Source organism: Halichoeres trimaculatus, unplaced genomic scaffold (assembly GCF_033239565.1).
Source record: "Halichoeres trimaculatus isolate MK-OKI-2021-1 unplaced genomic scaffold, fHalTri1.1 fHalTri1_scaffold_8, whole genome shotgun sequence".
In the NCBI taxonomy this organism is placed as follows: Eukaryota; Metazoa; Chordata; class Actinopteri; order Labriformes; family Labridae; genus Halichoeres; species Halichoeres trimaculatus.
Window position 1 is genome coordinate 23,726,346 of NW_027437186.1, and position 18,708 is coordinate 23,745,053.

The window sequence follows — 18,708 nt, forward strand, 5'->3', positions numbered from 1 at the left end:
TTTCAGACCATGTTCTTATTGGTGTCGTATTAAACTCTACCAGAGAACTGCTTTGTGGCTGGATTGCCTCTTTTAATATTTCCCCAGTTGATAACGTATCTTTTCTTGACCTTTTTAATGTTAGGACATGTGAATGAAAGAACTTTAAAACTATTATGATTACATATCAGACCCTTTCTTCTTATACACACTACCGCTTGTCACAGGAACTCCTGGGACTTTAAATTTCTGAAGGTAGTTTCTGTCCTAAACTATATTGAAAAAAAAGCAAGAAAGAAAAAATATTACACCTTGAAAATATTATTAATCAGACCCAATCAAACTGTAAATGAAAAAGCAAACTAACATTTATTCCTCAGTCCAATTCAATAAAAACCACATCGAATTGATTGTTGAGACTTGTGGATAATTACTTTGTTAATAAGATCTTGATACTCTGTTGGAAAAATTGATTACATCCTAAGTGGTTAAAATTCACAGCTGATAATGCTTGTGAGTTGACCTAAAAGGTATTATTACAGCTGTTAAAATCATATAAACAAATTGTGAAGGGGAGAGAAAAGTTGTGAAACATCAAAAACAAAGCCTGAAATTAAATTTTGCTGAGTTTTGATTTAAAACAAGCAGCTGTGAAAGCTATATCACAATTTTAAGAGACTTCGTGAATTATGGGAAATGTAGGATTTAGAGTTATCCTGATTTTCATGTCTCACATGTCGAGATGTAAATGAGAGATATAAATGTCTAAATGTGTCTTTTAGGGCTCAGTTATATTTTATTGAGGAAAACTAAATACATGCTGTGAAGAGCTGGTGGAGTTTAACCTTCAGCGCCTCTGTGGATGTCTGGCCCTGTGTGCACTTTAAGACTGTGTTGTTAATGTATTTAGATGGAGCGTAGGGCGGTGGCCGGTGAATGAATGATCAAAGCTTTTTAAAGGTTTGTGGGAGGCGCATGTGCTGTATTTACACTGTGGCCGCTCCGCCCTACAAACAGGAGATAGAAAACTGTCTGCGGGCCGGTAGAGGGGATGAAACAAGTGGAAGGAGATGTAGCAGACTTAACTCCACCACCACACCACCTTACCGCACTGTTCACCTCGTCGCCTCCACTCCCTTTCCCCCTCTCAGATCGGCTCTAGCATCCTCCTCTTTGCATAACAAGACGAAAGCTCGTCTGCGGCGCCGCACCGGAGCTTCATGGCCGCGACACTGACGATGAGCGGCGGCGGGCAGGAGGATCCCTTCTACCCGCTGCAGAAGCCGACACTGTCCGCTGGATTCCCCCTTGAGGAGTCAGCGTTGTTCGGCTTGGATTGCAAGATCTCAGACTCGGACAAGGCTGGACAAAACGACTACACTCAGGTAGATCAAACCGACTTTACACATTAGTGATGTATTTCATTGAATGGGCGTGGCAGAGAGGTTGTAGATCCAGGTTGTTTGCTTGTTTGTGTGGTGGACTCTTAATTACAATCGGCCTCATTGAGAGGTGTGAAACATCATATGTTTTGCACTATTTGTGATCATATGCGTGCGACCTGATAGACGTGAAGCCGAGCCGCTGCTCCGCCTGCAAACGCATTCACCGCATGTTTTCTATCTGTGCCAGCCAGTTGGCCAGCAGTTGTTGGCGTCCCCTCTCACCATCATACCACACTGACAACAACTGACTCCAGCCTCGGGACAGAAAAGGTCCCGGCAACTCTGTCCCACAGTTAGCAGGAAACTTGTGCAGCAGCAGAGTTATAACAGCTGGTGTGATCAGGAGCCTAGAAATAGCAGCCCATCCCCAGACTGCTGCTGCTGCTGCTGCTACTGCTGCAGCGGACAGGGAGTCATGGGTGTTTCCCCATTCCCTTTCATGTTGCTGTTTCATCCTCTGCTGCAGGGCTTCTCCAACTTTCAGATCCAGATTCAGCGTTAATAGGGCACAACATGAGCATGGCATTCATTGACCTTAAGTTCCTCCCCGGTGGTGTAGGTGATTCAGTTTCTTTAGCAGAAATTCCACATTTTTGTACCAGAGGTGTCAGATTTGATTTTTTTTCTTGATTTCTTAGAAAACGTGACCCAGGCTTCAGCTTGACTGTGCAGCTGGGAGGTTTCTGAGTTCAGCCTTGCAGGCAGAGAGGGAATGTGGCAAGCGCTTATTGATGACTACTTGATAAATGTTTCAGTGGTGACTGTCCTATCAAACCTTTGTCTCGTCAAAAAGCGCCTCTGAATAGTTTGTGTTGAATCACTGGAAGTGATTGTGTAGTGAGGGCTGGATGCAGATTTTGTTTTTAACCACACATTCTTTGTTTTTGTTCTCATCCACAGGCAAAGTGTGAGATGGACAGGTACCTCTCCCCTCAGTCTCTACCCCTCGCACCTCCCTCAGACAGCCAGCAGAAGTCACAGAGACACAACTCCTCTTTGGTGGATCACTTCTTCACTGATGACCACCCTGGGGCTCCCTACACCCTCAACATGAATCTTTACCTCCCTGACGCCACCTACCTGAGGATGGGCCTGTGTCAGCAGACGCGGCCCCCTCAGCACCAGAACCACACAGGTCTCACTCAAATCAAAACAGAAGCTGCCTCCCCGTGTTTCTCCCCCAACCTGCAGCTGCACTGCCCCAATACGACGCCCACCAGTACCTGCAGCACATCCGGGCACGGCCCAGGCAGCATCGCGATGGAAAACTCAGCCATAAACATGACGCTAACAGGGTTACCAGACTTCACCAGTGTTTTTAACCAGTCAGGAGGCAGCCGAGGTGGGGATTCAGTGCCAGAGGTGTTTGTCAAACAGGAAATGTCATCACCATTTGAGCAGCATGCCCTCAACCACCATGACAACGGCGGCTCACTGTTTCAGCTACTAAACTCCGGTTTGGACCATCATCACAGCAATGGTATGGAGGCTCAGCATCAGCAGCATCATCATCAGCAGATACACACTTCCTCTTCCACAATCCACACACCTTTCCATGAATTACCTGTAGCTTCTTCTGCATCCCAACAAGAGCCAACATCAAAGCCGGCCTACTGTGGCCTGGGAGGGAGCGGGTACACACATCCTCACGCTCAGGCGCACCCACATTTCCTCCAGCAGCAGCAGCAGCAGCCGCCCTACCTGCCGCCCTCTCCACCCAGCTCAGAGCCCGGCAGCCCTGACCGGCAGAAGGAGCTGCTCCACGCCATGTCCCCTCCTCCATCGTACGCAGCCACCATCGCCTCCAAGCTGGCAGGCAGCACCCCTGGACTGGGACCCGGCCCAGGCCCAGGAAACTTAGCCCTGCCCCTCACTACAGGTCCTACAGCAGTCCCAGGCCAAGCCACAGGCCTCCCACAAGCTCCTGCAGCAACCTCAGCACCAACCACAGCTCAGACCACTGTGCCTGTTCGCTACAACCGGAGGAACAACCCAGACTTGGAGAAAAGACGGATCCACCACTGTGATTACCCAGGTAAGAACAACACTCACTGCTGACACGTCTGCATACTAATTCTGGTCACGGTGGTGTGTTTGTATGAGTGAATATCTGGTCACTCTGCTTCAAGAATGCCAGTTTTATTTTAAGACTACTGTGCATTTCTGAAAAATTATACGCTGTGTCTTGAACGGCTCTCCCAGGCCTGTGAGTCACATTATGTTCTACAACAGAGGGCACACTAACCTGGAATTAAAATATTTTGGCACTGGACAAGATACAGCCTTTCATTTCACTGTCTGCATAAAAACTAATTTGTGTATATCATCTCACCTCAAACAACTCCAACACACTCATCGAGAGCGCTCACATTGTTGTGGCTTTAATGTCATTACTGGTATGTTTGTGGAATGAATGTGTGTGAGTGCGTGTCTGTGTGTATCTGTATGGGTGTGTGTTAATTAAACAGATGTTGAGTCATTTTATGTTTTTTCGCCCACACATATTTGCATACAGTCACTGATTGGTAATGCACGTTGACTATTTTGACCCCTGTGCACACACACACACACACACTCTGTGATGTGCAGCTACTTGTAGAACATGTAATGTCAGCCAGCCTGTGGCAGCATGTAAAATAGGCTTAAGCAGAGCCTCCTGCAGCAAGTAAGCACATGTCTCACCTCTTAAAGTCAAATGAAGCAGATCCATCATATCCACACAGGGATAGATCCACACTCTAAGTGTCTGTATATTAGTCACACTGCTGCTAAAGCTGCTCACTTGTTAATCTTTGCAACACATGAAAAGCTATCACGTCCATATTTAAAATCAGAATAAATCTGCTGAAACCTTCAAAATCCGAGCGTACTTTCCGACTCTGTATTCTACATTCTGTGTGTAAAATCTCAGCGTTACCTCAAACTAATACCACCTTCCGTTTGATGCCAAACTAACAGGTGCAGTGAGCAGAAGTTTTCCGCAAAGCTTGTTGAAAAAGATTGAATAAATGTCTTTGTAAATATACAATACTTACACATTTCGTACACCAAACAAGACTGTGTGCTTTCACAAAATCCGAAAAACAGAAACAAACATTTTCTATATCTCATTCCAAACAGCTTCTGTTCTTCGTTAGCTCACATTTCTAGCATACCGCAGCTCGGTTTATTGGGTAAACACATATCTGACACGTTATTTATCATTTTGGATTTGGACTCAGCCTTCTGTTTGTGTTTATCTCCTTCTCTCTCTGTGTCGTCAGGCTGCAAGAAGGTCTACACCAAGTCGTCCCATCTCAAAGCCCACCTCAGGACTCACACGGGTAAGAGATTTCTCTAATTAATGCCACTTTTTTAGACGGCAGCCGTCAAAAAGTGACGCTGCCCACATGACTTGTATTTCGGTTTCTGCGCTGGCACTGTGTTGCTAGGCAGAGTGTTGTGTTCCTGGCATGTGTGTGTAAATGTATCCTACCCCATTCCCATCCTCTGCCCAATATACTATTCCATCAAAACAGGTGGAAGTGACACACTTCTGCCAGGGGATGACTCTCCGACTATGTGGGCAGCAGTAGACGTGTGGTGCCATCTTTCTTAGGATCCCTCTGCCTGTTCAGACATCAGTGTTTATTTGTATTAAAACACCTTCCTGAGTCTCGTTTTGGCTTGTTTGCCACTATAAATAAATACTAGATCCATCTGTGCAGATATAAAAATATCTTAGATCATCTTGTCCAGAATATCCCCACTTCCCTTTCCCTGTTTTCTCTTTCAATCCATCTTCTTCTTTCATATTTGGATTTCATCTATTGGTTTTGGATGAAAAAAGTCAACAAACAGCACTTAGGTGTTGGGCCGCACCTCAGTACAGCTAACAAAACAAAGCTTCTGTTGATATCGACGCATTCCTCGCTCATCTGGACACAGAAAACTGACTTTCACCACAAAGTGTCTCACTTCTGATTGTTAACGGCGTGTTCAGAACATGGTTGTGGGTGTGCGTGCCTCACATTTCAGCTTTGGGAACATGACACGACAATTAGATCTGGCATCATGCATGCTGCAGGCTGACCGTGGTTATTGCAGTTATTACAGACCGCAAGATGAGAACACGACACGTAAAGAGGGATGTGGAGGCAACTTCCATATCCTCTCTGCCTTTGTTCGTCCAGCTTTGTTATTTTTAACCCTTTAGTGTCTCACTTTTATTCATCTAATCATCCTCTACTCTGCTTTGTGCAATCATCACACATCCAACCCCCTCCCCTCTGCCATTTCTATCTTTGTCTGTTACTCATTCTACTTCTCTTATTCAGCTGCATGAGTGCATGCTTACACACACACACACACACACACACACACACACACACACACACACACACACACACACACACACACACACACACACACACACACACACAAACATATGTCTACACACACCTGTCAGTAATCTGTATGAGATGATTCCTAATGTGTTTGCTTCCCCATGGGAGTTCCCACTCTAATCTCCATCAACATCCATTACCCTGATTGTTTGTGTGTCTCAATGTGTGTGTGTGCTTGTGTGTTTGTGTGTGTGTAATCACAAGTACTCCCCCCCAGTTTACTCCCTGTTTTTTTCCTAAGCGTCCTTTTTGGTTTCTCCTCACTGTGTTCAGTTTCAGGTGTGTTTCTCGGTTTGATGACACTCAGGTTAATCTCCAGGTTGCGGGTTTTGTTGGGTTGTTTTAGTGAAGCTGCAGAGCTTGCTATGCTCGTTTGATCGCTTTGTTCAGTCAAATTACTAAGAAAACTTTCATTCCTACTCGAATTCCAACAGTGCAAAACATGCAAAAAAAGTAATGCTTTGTTTTATTAAGGGTTTTTGGGACTTTTTTGAGCATCAAACGTCATTTGAAGTTGATTAGAGAGACTTAACTTAATTTATGATAATAATTGCTTATCTAAATGTCGACAGCTCTAGTCTTCTTCTGGAGATTCAGATCCACTCAGAGCTCTTCAAACATTCATTTTAACCCAACATTTGTGGGGTCATTTATTTTGAAAAGTTGATTTTAAAAATTTGCAGGACACATACAAATATTTCTCAACTTGTTTTGATTATAAGTGTGTATAAATGTTAAAAACAGGTATGAAAGGAAGAGCTACCTTTCAACCACAGCTTTTATGTTAGATTCCATTGTAATTATGTCTTGCGGCGATGTGACACGCATAAGGAAGTTCAAAAGTGTTACCGTAAATAGAAAGTTATCTTTCAAACTTGGACAGCTGAAAGAAAGAACCTCCCTTTGTGGCCTCTACGTCTGATTGGTTGATTTTTACCAAACATAACTAGCTACACACAAGCGTAAGGAAAGCTAATCTGCACAGTTACCTGATAGTGTTCTCTGAAATATCATCAATAGAGACATTCTCTGGATTTTTGTAGAAGGAATGGCAGAAGTTTGAAAAATATTTTTGTATTTTAAGGTAAAAAAACATTCAAAGTCACTATTAGGAAAGGGGACCTGCGTTTTAATTGTGCATCACAGGGTGGAGTGAAAGTCTAACTCAGAGCTGATGCTGCAGGAGACAAGTCACACTAGTTTTACTTAACAAAGTGCCCGAGGCTGCAGCCAAAGATTATTCAAATGGCAGAGTGACAGAGAAACAAATTACACCCAACAAAGAGTAACGCGCAGAGGCAGACAAAGCAGACGAGTTGTTCGTGGGAAACCTGTGCAGCGTTCGTGTTGATGGACGCCTGTGACAGTGTTGTGACTGTATATGTTGTTAGACAACTGGACTTTGCAGAACAGCCTGTTTCCCCGGTACCTCCACCCAACTGTATGAATCATGTAATTCAGGGAGTTAGCCTTTGTATTACTGATAATCACTGCTTTTAAATACACACATACATCCTGGTTGTCACATGTTTATGCAAGACACTCAGTTTTTGTTGTGTGTGCTGACACTTCCTTTCCCTCTCCTTTTCTGTTCTCCAGGTGAGAAGCCATACAGGTGCACATGGGACAGCTGCGACTGGCGTTTCGCTCGTTCGGATGAACTGACGCGTCATTACCGGAAACACACAGGCGCCAAACCCTTCCAGTGTGCCGTCTGCTCACGCTCCTTTTCACGCTCCGACCACCTAGCTTTACACATGAAGAGACACCAGAACTAGCAGACACACACAGGCACACACACACAAACACTCACTACACAAACCCAAGCACTATCCTGACACATGTAAAGCACTCACTCAACTCCCCCCACCTCCTCCCTCCAATGGTTTTACAAGCTGCCGGATGCGGAGCAGCTTTCACTGACACCACAGCTCCTCCTGGTGCTGCTATCGTGTGCGAAAAAGGTACGATGGCCTAACACGTGCGTTGCTCTTAACCCCGAGTTGGACAGTTTGGAGGTTTGAAAGTAGAAAGACCCGAGTAGAAGGTCTCTAAACCTCTGGAAGTAGTTGGTAAATATTTGTTTGGACAATAAAAAAAGAAGAAAAATCAACAAAAAGAAAATGGTAGCTCTAAAATGTGTCTCCGGTCCATTTGAACTCTTTTTGTGTGACTGGAATGAAAGCACTTACCACTCAATACTTGTACATCTTTTGTTCCTGTTCTAACAAAGAACTGGCTTCATCCATTTTTTTTTATAAAGGAGAAGTGTTTGTTTGCTAAACTAGTCAAGCCAAATCTTTGTTTACTCGTTGGTTTGTTAGTTTTTCTTATGTAACTGGAATATCCAGATTTGATCCTTTGGTTTGCACTAGAATTGGGAATCCAAGTCTGAGCCTCTCTGGCCCGTACAACTCATTCATCACTGGAACGATCACTATCACTACTGGCCTGGATCTCTGTGAACGCCCCACAAATCATTGCTGTTTCAGATATTAAAAATTGAAGGCATTTATACTCCGGAGAGAGGGAAGATAGTGCAGGGGAAAAAAACGAGACAGGGGAGATGGAGAGATAGAAGGACTTTAGATTTTAGAGAGAGAAACAGAGGGAGGTGGGTTGTTGCTAAAGAGAAGCAATTAAATGATGAATTATTCATGCTGTCTCTTTGATGGATTTCCAACCAGATGTAAGCAGAACCCCTAGACAAGTCCGAGAAGTCTTTCGGTTAAAACAGAATCGACTGTACTACACAATCGAATGCACAAGCTTGAATTAATCATCTTAGTCACAAAATCTCTTTCTTATCCAGCATTTTTTGGACATCAGATGTTTTAACCAAAGTGTGGTTTTCATCGTCAACACGTATTAAGTGCCTCCTTCTCTGGTTTATGTGTGTTGTGTTCACTGTTAGCAGATCAATGTAGACGGACTTTTAAACACACATGGTGCTGTTTTTATCTCTTAATCCATTAGATCTTTAGGTTCAGTTTTTGATTAAAAAAATGTAGACACAAAGGTTTTAACTCATCATGCATTTAAATTTAACTCAAGGCTGGGCTCAGGCCTTTTTCACAAACATTGACATTATGTCATACTTTTGTTAGACTGTCTTGTCTTTGAGGGTTCTTGCTCTCTGACTCTGTACACAACTAACTTGCAGCTGGGCTCCATCACATGATCAAACTTGGACGAGTGTTTTGTGGAAGGACAGGTCCACGTTATTCAAGTATGACTTAAATCTGGACTTACTTTCCATGTATGTATATCAACTCAACAAGGAGTCCCTGCATTAAGCACAAGCCATGTACACATTGTAGTTCTGGAAAAGTGCTGTCCACAGAAGTTTCTCATTGAGTTACGGTATTGTGTAAGCTCCATGTTACACTACACATTGACCTTGTCCAACCTTTAAGCCTCCAAGCAGAAAAGGCATAATGGGGTTTGGACATCTTGCCTTGACTTGGGAATATTTCTGAACCAATCAACCGAATCAAATCAGCATGGGACCATCACACATGCTCATTGATGGTGTGCATTTTCTTATTACAGGTTTGATTAAAGTGTATCTGGAAAGTAGAAAAGAAGATAGATTGATTTTTAAAGCTACTGTTAAAAGTTTTAACTCAGCTTCTCACACAGTGATCACCATTTCTGCGTTGGTTTATTTGCCCAGTGGATGATTGTTCTCTCAAGCCACTCAAGGTTCTTCTAGAAAATAACTCAGGTAATGCTCCTCTGATGAATTAAAGCCTGAAGCCATTTGGTTGACAAAGTTACTTTATTGAGCAGCAGTGAGTTATTCTGGATTAATTCAAAAAGTCATTTTTCTACAACACAGAAACTCTATCTCCGATTACGTCCTTCAAGTCCCATTGAGATCTGGACATAAGAGCACTGTTTTAAGACAGACCCGGATAAGAGTGAACCTGTGCTTACTCACAGCACAGTCCTTTCTGATCATGTGACCCAGCCTGCTCCTCTAACTGTATTTGTTCATTCACTGCAGGTAGCATAAAGATGATATAGCACTGTAATGCATAATGGTAAATCTGACTATTTATTTGATTGTGTAGAAGTGGGGGTTGAATCACATCAACCGTCTTTCTCCCCAGCAAAAAATGCCTTAATGTAAATATATGCACTGTAAATAACTTAATTTTTCTTTTTTCCCCCTTCTTTTGTTATGATTTTATAAACAAAAGGGCCAAAAGACAAAAATGCCCTGCATCCAAAAAAATATTTGAGCCTTTTTTTTAATTATGTTCTCTTGTCAAAGATATTTTAATGCCATTGTTTTATATATTGACCTTCCAGCGGCTTATTTTGTAGATTGTTTTCTTCCTAGGTAAACGTTCCAAAGACAAAAGTTGTTTTTTCTTCCAACTGAGTGAAGCCGAACCTAATAAAGTCAACTGACACTTTTACAGATGTGATGAAATTCTTGTGAAGATTTTGTCTTTTAACTGTACAAATATAAGTCAGGGAGTGATGTTTGTGAAATCCTTCATAAGGTTTATACCAAGTCATTTGTTTGGTGTGAGACATTAAACCAAACATCTTCAAGGCCTAAAAGAAACAAATAAGACACAAACACCTAATCTTTCAAGATCTAAACCTGTGTTCTGAAGGAGCGCTGGGATATTTCAGTGGAGATTTGGCACACGTAAGAGCTCAGTTTCAGCAAAAGGAGATAAGAAGGAGGGATGTAGGGGGGCCAGGACCTCTTGTCCGGGACCTGCAAGTAACCTGCAGCACCCTTGCTGATCAGAAAACAATAGCTCTTTGATGTCCCAGCGAGAGACAATGGACAAGAAAATAAATTTGACCACTACTCTGGGACTTTAGGGGAATCCCACTGCATTGAACTGGACATGCTGCACACACATACACACACACAGCATATGTTCTTGATTTAAGTCATAAATGTGACCCAGGGTCTTTGTTGTAATCTACCTCAGATGTCAGAAAAAGAGGGAGGTGGAGGGGAGAGAGTGAAAGCAGTGAAATGTAGAACAATCTAAACAAAAGAATCTCAGGGGAGACCCAATCAACCACTTCCGTCCTCCTACATCTTCTCCCCTCGTTCTCGTTCTTCTCCTCCTCCGCTCTTTTTATTTAATTTCATTTTTTTCTCCTTCTCTCTCTTTGTCTTTCCACGCACCGTATCCCCCTCTCCTTCCCAATGGACAGGATTGTATGAAAGTCCAGGGGCGCTGCTCCACAGGTCAGAGTGGAGACTGTTCTCACAACCTGCACCGCCCCTCATCTTCTCCCCTCTTTTTTAATCATGCACCTTGTCTCTCTTAAATCCCCCTCCTCCATCTTTCCCTCCACCTTAAAACTTTTATTTCACTCCCTCTTTTCTTTCTTTTCTTATCTTAATTCCTTCTCTTTCCAAGTCTTTGACACAGCACATGAAGTTACAGTCCTACAGGTGTATTTCTAAATGTGCAAATACTTGTAAAAAAATAGAAAGATTTTACGAACACACACACATACACACACAGTGGTGATGAGTGAGTGGGAGCTACCGGTTCATGTTTTGGATCAACTAAATTAATGTCACACATCTGGAAGAAGGCTGCTACTCCACCCTCTGCTGTGCTGCGTTGGTGTGATTCCCAGTTTCCCTTTGAGTGTGTGTGTGTGTGTGTGTGTGTGTGTGTGTGTGTGTGTGTGTGTGTGTGTGTGTGTGTGTGTGTAGGTATAATGTTTCCACTGCTCCTCTCTACGAACAGACCACCCACTCAGAAGACCAATAGAAGGACCACGGGGAGTCCGGATAGACACACATACACATTGCACACACAGCTCCCTCCAAAGTCAACCCTTCCCAATAATTCTCAGAATAGAACATGTTGTTATCAGAGATTGCAGAGATACCACAACAGCTGACATGCTATCACAAAGTTAAAGATAATATCTAAAATTGAGCAGGGCTGTGTTACGAGACGCTACGTTGATTTTTAAAAATGTTGCCTCAGGTGAACTGTTGAGTGGTTAGAAAAAGCAAAAAGTTTGAAATCAAATATCAGAGCCTCATGTTAGACCCTGAGACGGATTACAGAAGCAGCTCCTCAAAGGGGACTGAACAGTTACCGTATATAAACATGGACTTGTACATGTACATTACTTCATTTTTTTTTTTATCAATTTATCAACCCATAAATATGCACATACAAATTTCAAGTACAGCATGAAATGTGGACACATTATTGGTAACAAACATGTGACTTGCACTCTTTCATCTCGGCAATTTCAGAAATATTCCAAATGCATTGTTATAAGCTACATGCAACTTTTTCAGTTTTGTTAAATGCAGTTAAAGAGGCTGTGAGGAGTTTGAAAGTGATCTTGAAAAAGGCTCTTTTCTGGATATATGCCTGACTGTAATCCAAGGTTTAAAATGAGACTATAAGCGCCAATATTGCTGGTTACAGGTTATATGAAATAGCTATTTCTTAGCTTCCAGTTCGGGTCTGTACCGGACTGGACCAGATTGATTTATGGCAGGTCTCTATGACAACACCACACTGGCTGACGGAGTTGAGTAGTGAGAAGAGATAAAATACAAAAATCTGTGTTTTTCTCTGCTGAAAACAATTTCTGTGATTAATTTTGTGGTGATGCTGGACACTGGATGGGAGAGTGATACAGCCCGAGCTAAAAGCTAATCAGCCTTTAGTTCAGGCTATATCACTCTATAACACAGGGGTTAAGCTGTTTGTGATAATGTCCATTCCAACCAGATGCAGCAGTTATTCTGCAGTGGTCTGTTTAAACTTGATAGTCTATCAATAAAATGAAGAGTGAGCTTACGTTAGCTCTGCTTAATAGATGACTGGCAGGACATAGCTAACCAGGATTTACTAACGTGACACACTACAGCTACTAAACTACTTAGTAACTGACAGTGTTTTGTTTGTTGTCACATTTGCCTACAGATGAGTCAGAGCACCGGGCTGCAGATGTCGCTAACATTTAACTGGCTGCTACGTTTGTTTGATATCCCGTTCAGACCATAGGACTACGTAACTGAACTGATAAGTACCTTACCTCTGCGCGTTGTATCCAGTAAAAAAGTTGTCTTCAACAAAGAAAATTTGTTTCGATCTGATCTCAATTTAATTCCAAAACAAATAAATGCCTCACTGAAAGTAATTTACAACATTGTGTGGAGACTCCGGGCCACAAGGTGGCGAGGGAGTGCAATTAAAACAGATCCTCCTCATAGCATCTTTAAGTAGCAGTTGTAGTAGGAGTAGCTTAAGCTTGAAAAAAACTCTTGATATTATATTTTCAAACTCAGTGTGTTTTTAAATAAATATTCAACTCTCGTCATCTATTCAAGAAGAGAAATGGTCTTTTCAGCTCCCAAATCGTGTTCCTCTGGGTCATTAACATGTTAATTTTAACATTCCTTGATTTTTGCTGACAGCCTCATGTGGACAGTTGTAGAACTGCATTTTTTTAATTTATTTATTTATTTGTTTTTTTTACATTCCCCCTCTGGCCTCCTTTTTCTAAGCCGGTGGTAGCATCTCCATGGACATATGCTCCATATTTCCTACTTTTTTCATGGTTATTCTTAACAAGCTAACTGTCACATAAAAACTTTCACTGACTGAGCATGTAGAATTTTAGTGTGAGTTTTTTTATTTTGTTTTTCTCCTGTTTGGCAACACAGAATCCCTGATGCTGCTGGGATCAAAAAGTCAATCGTGAGAGCCAGTACACACATATTTCTTTGGAATACATGGTCAGAACAATGTGTTATGGCTGAAACGATTACATGATCTCTAATTCGGAAATAAACCAAAAGAAAAGTAATGACTTGGACAGCTTGAACAATACCTCAAAGCGGTTTCAACTGGATTTATGGGAGTTAATCTTGTTTTCTTGGAAAACCATGTGCTGTTTCATCAGTGTTGGTTTTTAATGTCTTTGTCACTGTCACCGTGTGAAACATATCAACACAGTATCAGTTGTGAAGGAGTTTTAAACATCGCCCTGTAATGACTAACACAAAAAAATATGATGAATCATGTACCAACACATCCAATCATTTCCTGATAACAAACAAATCAGAGAAACATTCTGGTAACAATTTAACTTTGCAGTCTAAAAAACTTTTATGGCAGTCTGGAGACACCCTGAACTACAGCACAATTATTCTCTTTGTATGTTTCTCTGCTTGTAATACAAGTTCAAAGAACAAACTCATTAGGCTTCCCTCCATATCAGCATCATATCTTTGCACCCTTTAAACACTCGGGGTGACACCCTTTGAACTGGCCTTCAGAGGAAACAACAAAACCCTCTCTGCTTTGACACTTGAAGTGAGGAAATCGAGACCCTCTTGTTACTTCTTATCAGGGTTTATGAAAAGAGTAAAGGGTCTGCAGGCGTACATATCCATGAACACACTTAGTCAAAGTGTTTGCTCTCTGTTAACCTCAAGACTATCAGCTTGTGCTGAACACCACCTTGACTAAACAGCTAATAGTTTCGGATTTTCTACTCACAGGTTTTATGGTTTCATAGATTACAAGTGATGTTGCCCATGTGATTTGTGGTTATACAGTCACATAACTTGACACTGACAGCACAAGTTCACACCAGCATCACATCCTGCTGTCCTAAAACCACCATCTGTAGTTTACACAGCTGATTGAAATGTCAACTCCTGTGGTGTGAGCAATGGTCTTGAGGTGAACAAATAATGCAACATGTGATTTAAAACATTTGGGTCTTCTTTAAATGAAAGAAAGCAAACTATGTAGAGGAAAAGTTGACAGAACTAATATTTAGTCTCTTCTATCTTGCTGTAATAAATACCAACATCTTCTAAATAACCATAAATCCCCCTGTTAAATTGTGTTATTTGTTCCATTGAAACAGCAGCAACTCAAACTGATGTCTGACTTCCTTTGTCAGTGTTCTTTGGAAACTATGGAGATGGACTTTTGGGCTGGTTTGACGTTGGGATTGTTGGATGTTGGAGAAAAAAATTTACAAGTACCTGAAATCAACCAATGATTTCTCTGATAAGGATGGAGAGTTTGAGGATTCACAGGAAGACGAACAATACATCTGTCACTTTGGAAGCTGAAACAGACAAGAAACTCAGCAGAAACAGGGTCCTAAGTTGGGGATGGACCCCCCAGAAACTGCAGGCTCTGGACCTTGTTGGGCTGACTTTGGCTGACACACGTTGTCAGTGGTCTAAGAGTGTGTCTGGCAGTGCATTAGAGGTGGTGGACATGGGGAACGGTGCATGTCATCAGTTCACTGGGGGCATCAACCCAATCAAATTCATAGAGTCTGCCTATGTTTTCCGAATTTGGAGTTGGCATTACGGTGTGTCCCCTAAGGAGTCCTGTCAGGGGAACTGCAGAAATACCTGTGCCACTTCAAAGGTTGATCCAGTGTCAGGTGAAAGTGGTGTCCATAACCTCAGCAACATACCAAACTTGTTCCTGATGAGTATTGACCTCTGAAAGAGATTGCACCTGTCACAGACTATGATATTTATGCTACCAAGCCAAACCTTTAAATTGCATCTCTACTTTGCGCAGATGATGTGCTTCTGTTGGCACCATCAAGCTGTGACCTAAAGAAGAGACAGGGCGTCTGATCCTCTGCCAAAAGACAGTTGATTGCTCCCTCCAGGTTTGAAATGAATAACTGCCTTAAGGCAGAGAGTGATGTATGGGTTGGTGCAGCATACCATGAGCAGTAATACAGGCTTTGTAACCAAACACAGACACAGAGGGCAAAGCTGTCAGTTCACAAGTTGATCTTGAAGTTTTCTCTGTGATGAAGCAGGGTTCAGTTCAGAGATGGGAAAAGAAGCTTAAATGTCCAGAGGATGCAGAGAGTAAGACTACTTCTCATTGGTGCTGAAAGGAGTGTTAAGTCATTTAATCAGATATCTGATTAGGATGCCTCCTGGACTCCTCCATTTAAAGGTTTTCTGGGCATGTCAACCTAAGAGGAAACCCAGGGTAGACCCACAGCACACTGCAAGGATTATAACTCCCATCTGGCCGGGAAACGACTTAGGATCCCCAAGGAGGAGCTGGAAAATGATGCCTGATAGAGGGACATCAGGGCCAACTTTGCTGCCACCACAACCCTGATTAAGGCTAAACCTGAATGGATGGACTTCAAAATTTCTTTGCGTTAGATTACTGTGTGGAACACATGGGAAACTGCTAATGTGCAATCCAACACACCTAGCAGGCCTTTTTCCTTTTTCTAGGTATTCCAATGCTTAAATGTTACATATAATACCTCTTAAATTATTAAGTATTGTACGTTGCTCTCAGCAGGCACAGCTCCACATGTGGCCCTGCTTAATCCTTAAAGAGTTTTCCACATCCCCAAGATGCAACATAAGACCCACTTCAGCTCCTCACTTGATTAATCCCTTACATGTCATCAGGCGCAGCAACGTGCAAAGCATCAAAAATTTGTTAACAGGAAAGTGTGAGAGTCAAAAAACTCTCTGTTGACTCAGGGAAATTGTATGCAGTACAGGGTCAACGACCTGTCACTCAGTAGGATACTGATGACTTAAACCTGGGCTTAAGCACCCTATTGTACTGTCTAGTGTTATTGTTTCAGTCTGACAAATCAGTTTGTTCTGTTTCACAGTAAATCTTTATGAGTAAACTCAGGCCATAATCAAAACACACAGGATACACACTTATACAATAGCAGCATTGTGTTTTAAATACTGACTGCATCTTTGTTCGGGAGACAAAAATTGGAGGTCCCAGAGCCACAGCTCTGTTGAGACTGTCTTGCATTTAAAATCTGATGAATTTTGATGATATATCGTTCTCAGGCTTGAGATAAATCAGACATTGTTCACACTTGAGATCCAAAAAGACCTGAGTGGGAACACTGAGGCAGTTTTATCATGTTTTGAAAGAGGTGATGTTTTTATAGCTCTTAATGCTTAACAGATCCACTGATTTTCAATAAGAGGAAAGGATTATGGTAGTATTGCTTTGCTCTTGGTAATGAAGCAGGTTGGAGGCAAAACAAGCACTAAAAAACTCAACTGTGGACTCATGACTTAAAGTAACAGGACTGTGTGTTCTGCATAAATGTGCATTGAGTCTCTCTTAATTGGTAGACGCACTGATTTCTGCTTTTGGGACCACCATGTATTTCCAACATATTCATGCCTCTGTGGTCACTGGATATTGGCTATACTATTTACACTATTATTGTTAGCTAGCAGCACGCAAACGGTAACAGAATCGACTGTTCAGCCTGTCATTTCTTCTGATTACAAATGAAGACCTCTCCTACAGCTACTTCTGTGGATGTTCTAGTTTAAAATATCAAAACACAGATAGAAAACATAGTGTTACTGTCAATTAGAAGGCTACATTACATCATTTGAGCTAGCATAGCATCAATGTAGCGTGTTTAAATTACTCAAATACGCAGAATTAATTTTACTTAAAGCTATGGCATTAAACTTAGCAATCATATTAGCAACATTAGCTAGGAAGCGATTGAATGCTAAAGCTGGCTGTTGTCGTACTCAGCCTTAGAAGATACCAAAACTCCTTTTTTCTCTTTCATGCAAAATTTTTACTGTATTCTCCAAGATATTAACTTTCTTTTTGCATTTTCTTTACAGCGCTGATCCCTTTGCTTGAAGTAAAAACAAGGATATTTCTAAGACATAACCCTGATACAGTACAGTTTACAACAATAAAATCACAACAACCCACTCATGAAAACATCAAACCTTTTCAAAACCTTTTCTTAACCCCCCCCCCAACAGACTGAGACCATTTTGTTGTTTTACACTTTGGCCTGAAGCGATTTTGCAACTTGGACTGAGAGGGATGCACAAATTTGTATGAATTGGCAATGACTTGTGATTGGTGATGAATCTTGATTTGAAAATTTCATGAAAGCAGGCAAAATGACTTCCCCTTGAGTTTTTAAAGCAATAAACTATGAAACAAACATAAGAAACAACATACACACACTATTAGACATGCAGCTCCTGGTAACTTAAGTTAAAAGCACATGATATAGCATGTGAAGATGAGTTATATAATACCCAGAAATTCTTTTTATTTGTTCTTACCTGTTTAGCCTGTGTACATAACATTAATGTGCTTGTCACATATGTGTCACATGTTTCTATTCTCCCTCTCATTATCCCACTCTTCCCCCCTCCTTTCTTCCGATGAGATAAAACATTATCCTATTATATGACGGAGGCCTCTCTCATGCCTGAATCCCCCTGCTGCAGCAAAAATATCCCCCAACACCTACACACAGTCACCAAACACATGTCCTAATCACACACACACACTCACATAAAGAGGCTAAGACTCACACATCCCCTACCTCTCAGCCCCCTCCTCCCCCTTTTCTCTTTCTCCTTTCTTCTTCAGCAGCTGTGCGTCATTTTAACTGTTTTCTATGAAACCTGGTATTCATAACTGCTGGACATGATTCCACCCCCGAGTCCCACTAACATCATGATGGTAATAGTTTAATCTGCATGGTCCTGACCCGTCCTGTTGTTTAGATGTGACCTGAGTGGGAGAAAGAAAAGAGGCTCCCTCTGCACAGACAGGCGCGCGCACGCATGTACACACACACACACACACACACACACACACACACACACACACACACACACACACACACACACACACACACACACACACACACACACACACGCACACAGCTGGGAACCATTGTCTTCATGAGAAAGCAGAGGTATATCTATCTATCTATCTATCTATCTATCTATCTATCTATCTATCTATCTATCTATCTATCTATCTATCTATCTATCTATCTATCTATCTATCTATCTATCTATCTATATGGTATGTAGCTGTCTAGCA

At 41.9% G+C, this 18,708-nt stretch overlaps 1 protein-coding gene across 1 annotated transcript; it reads left to right on the plus strand.

The window, feature by feature from the left end:
- The first annotated feature begins 939 nt into the window (after positions 1-939).
- Positions 940-10,223, plus strand: klf5a (Kruppel like factor 5a). The gene is given in 5 exon segments (XM_074676590.1): positions 940-1,165; positions 1,168-1,364; positions 2,325-3,459; positions 4,688-4,747; positions 7,409-10,223. Coding segments are annotated over 5 exon segments (1,782 nt in total). The 5' UTR covers positions 940-954; the 3' UTR covers positions 7,588-10,223.
- Positions 10,224-18,708: the final 8,485 nt, after the last annotated feature.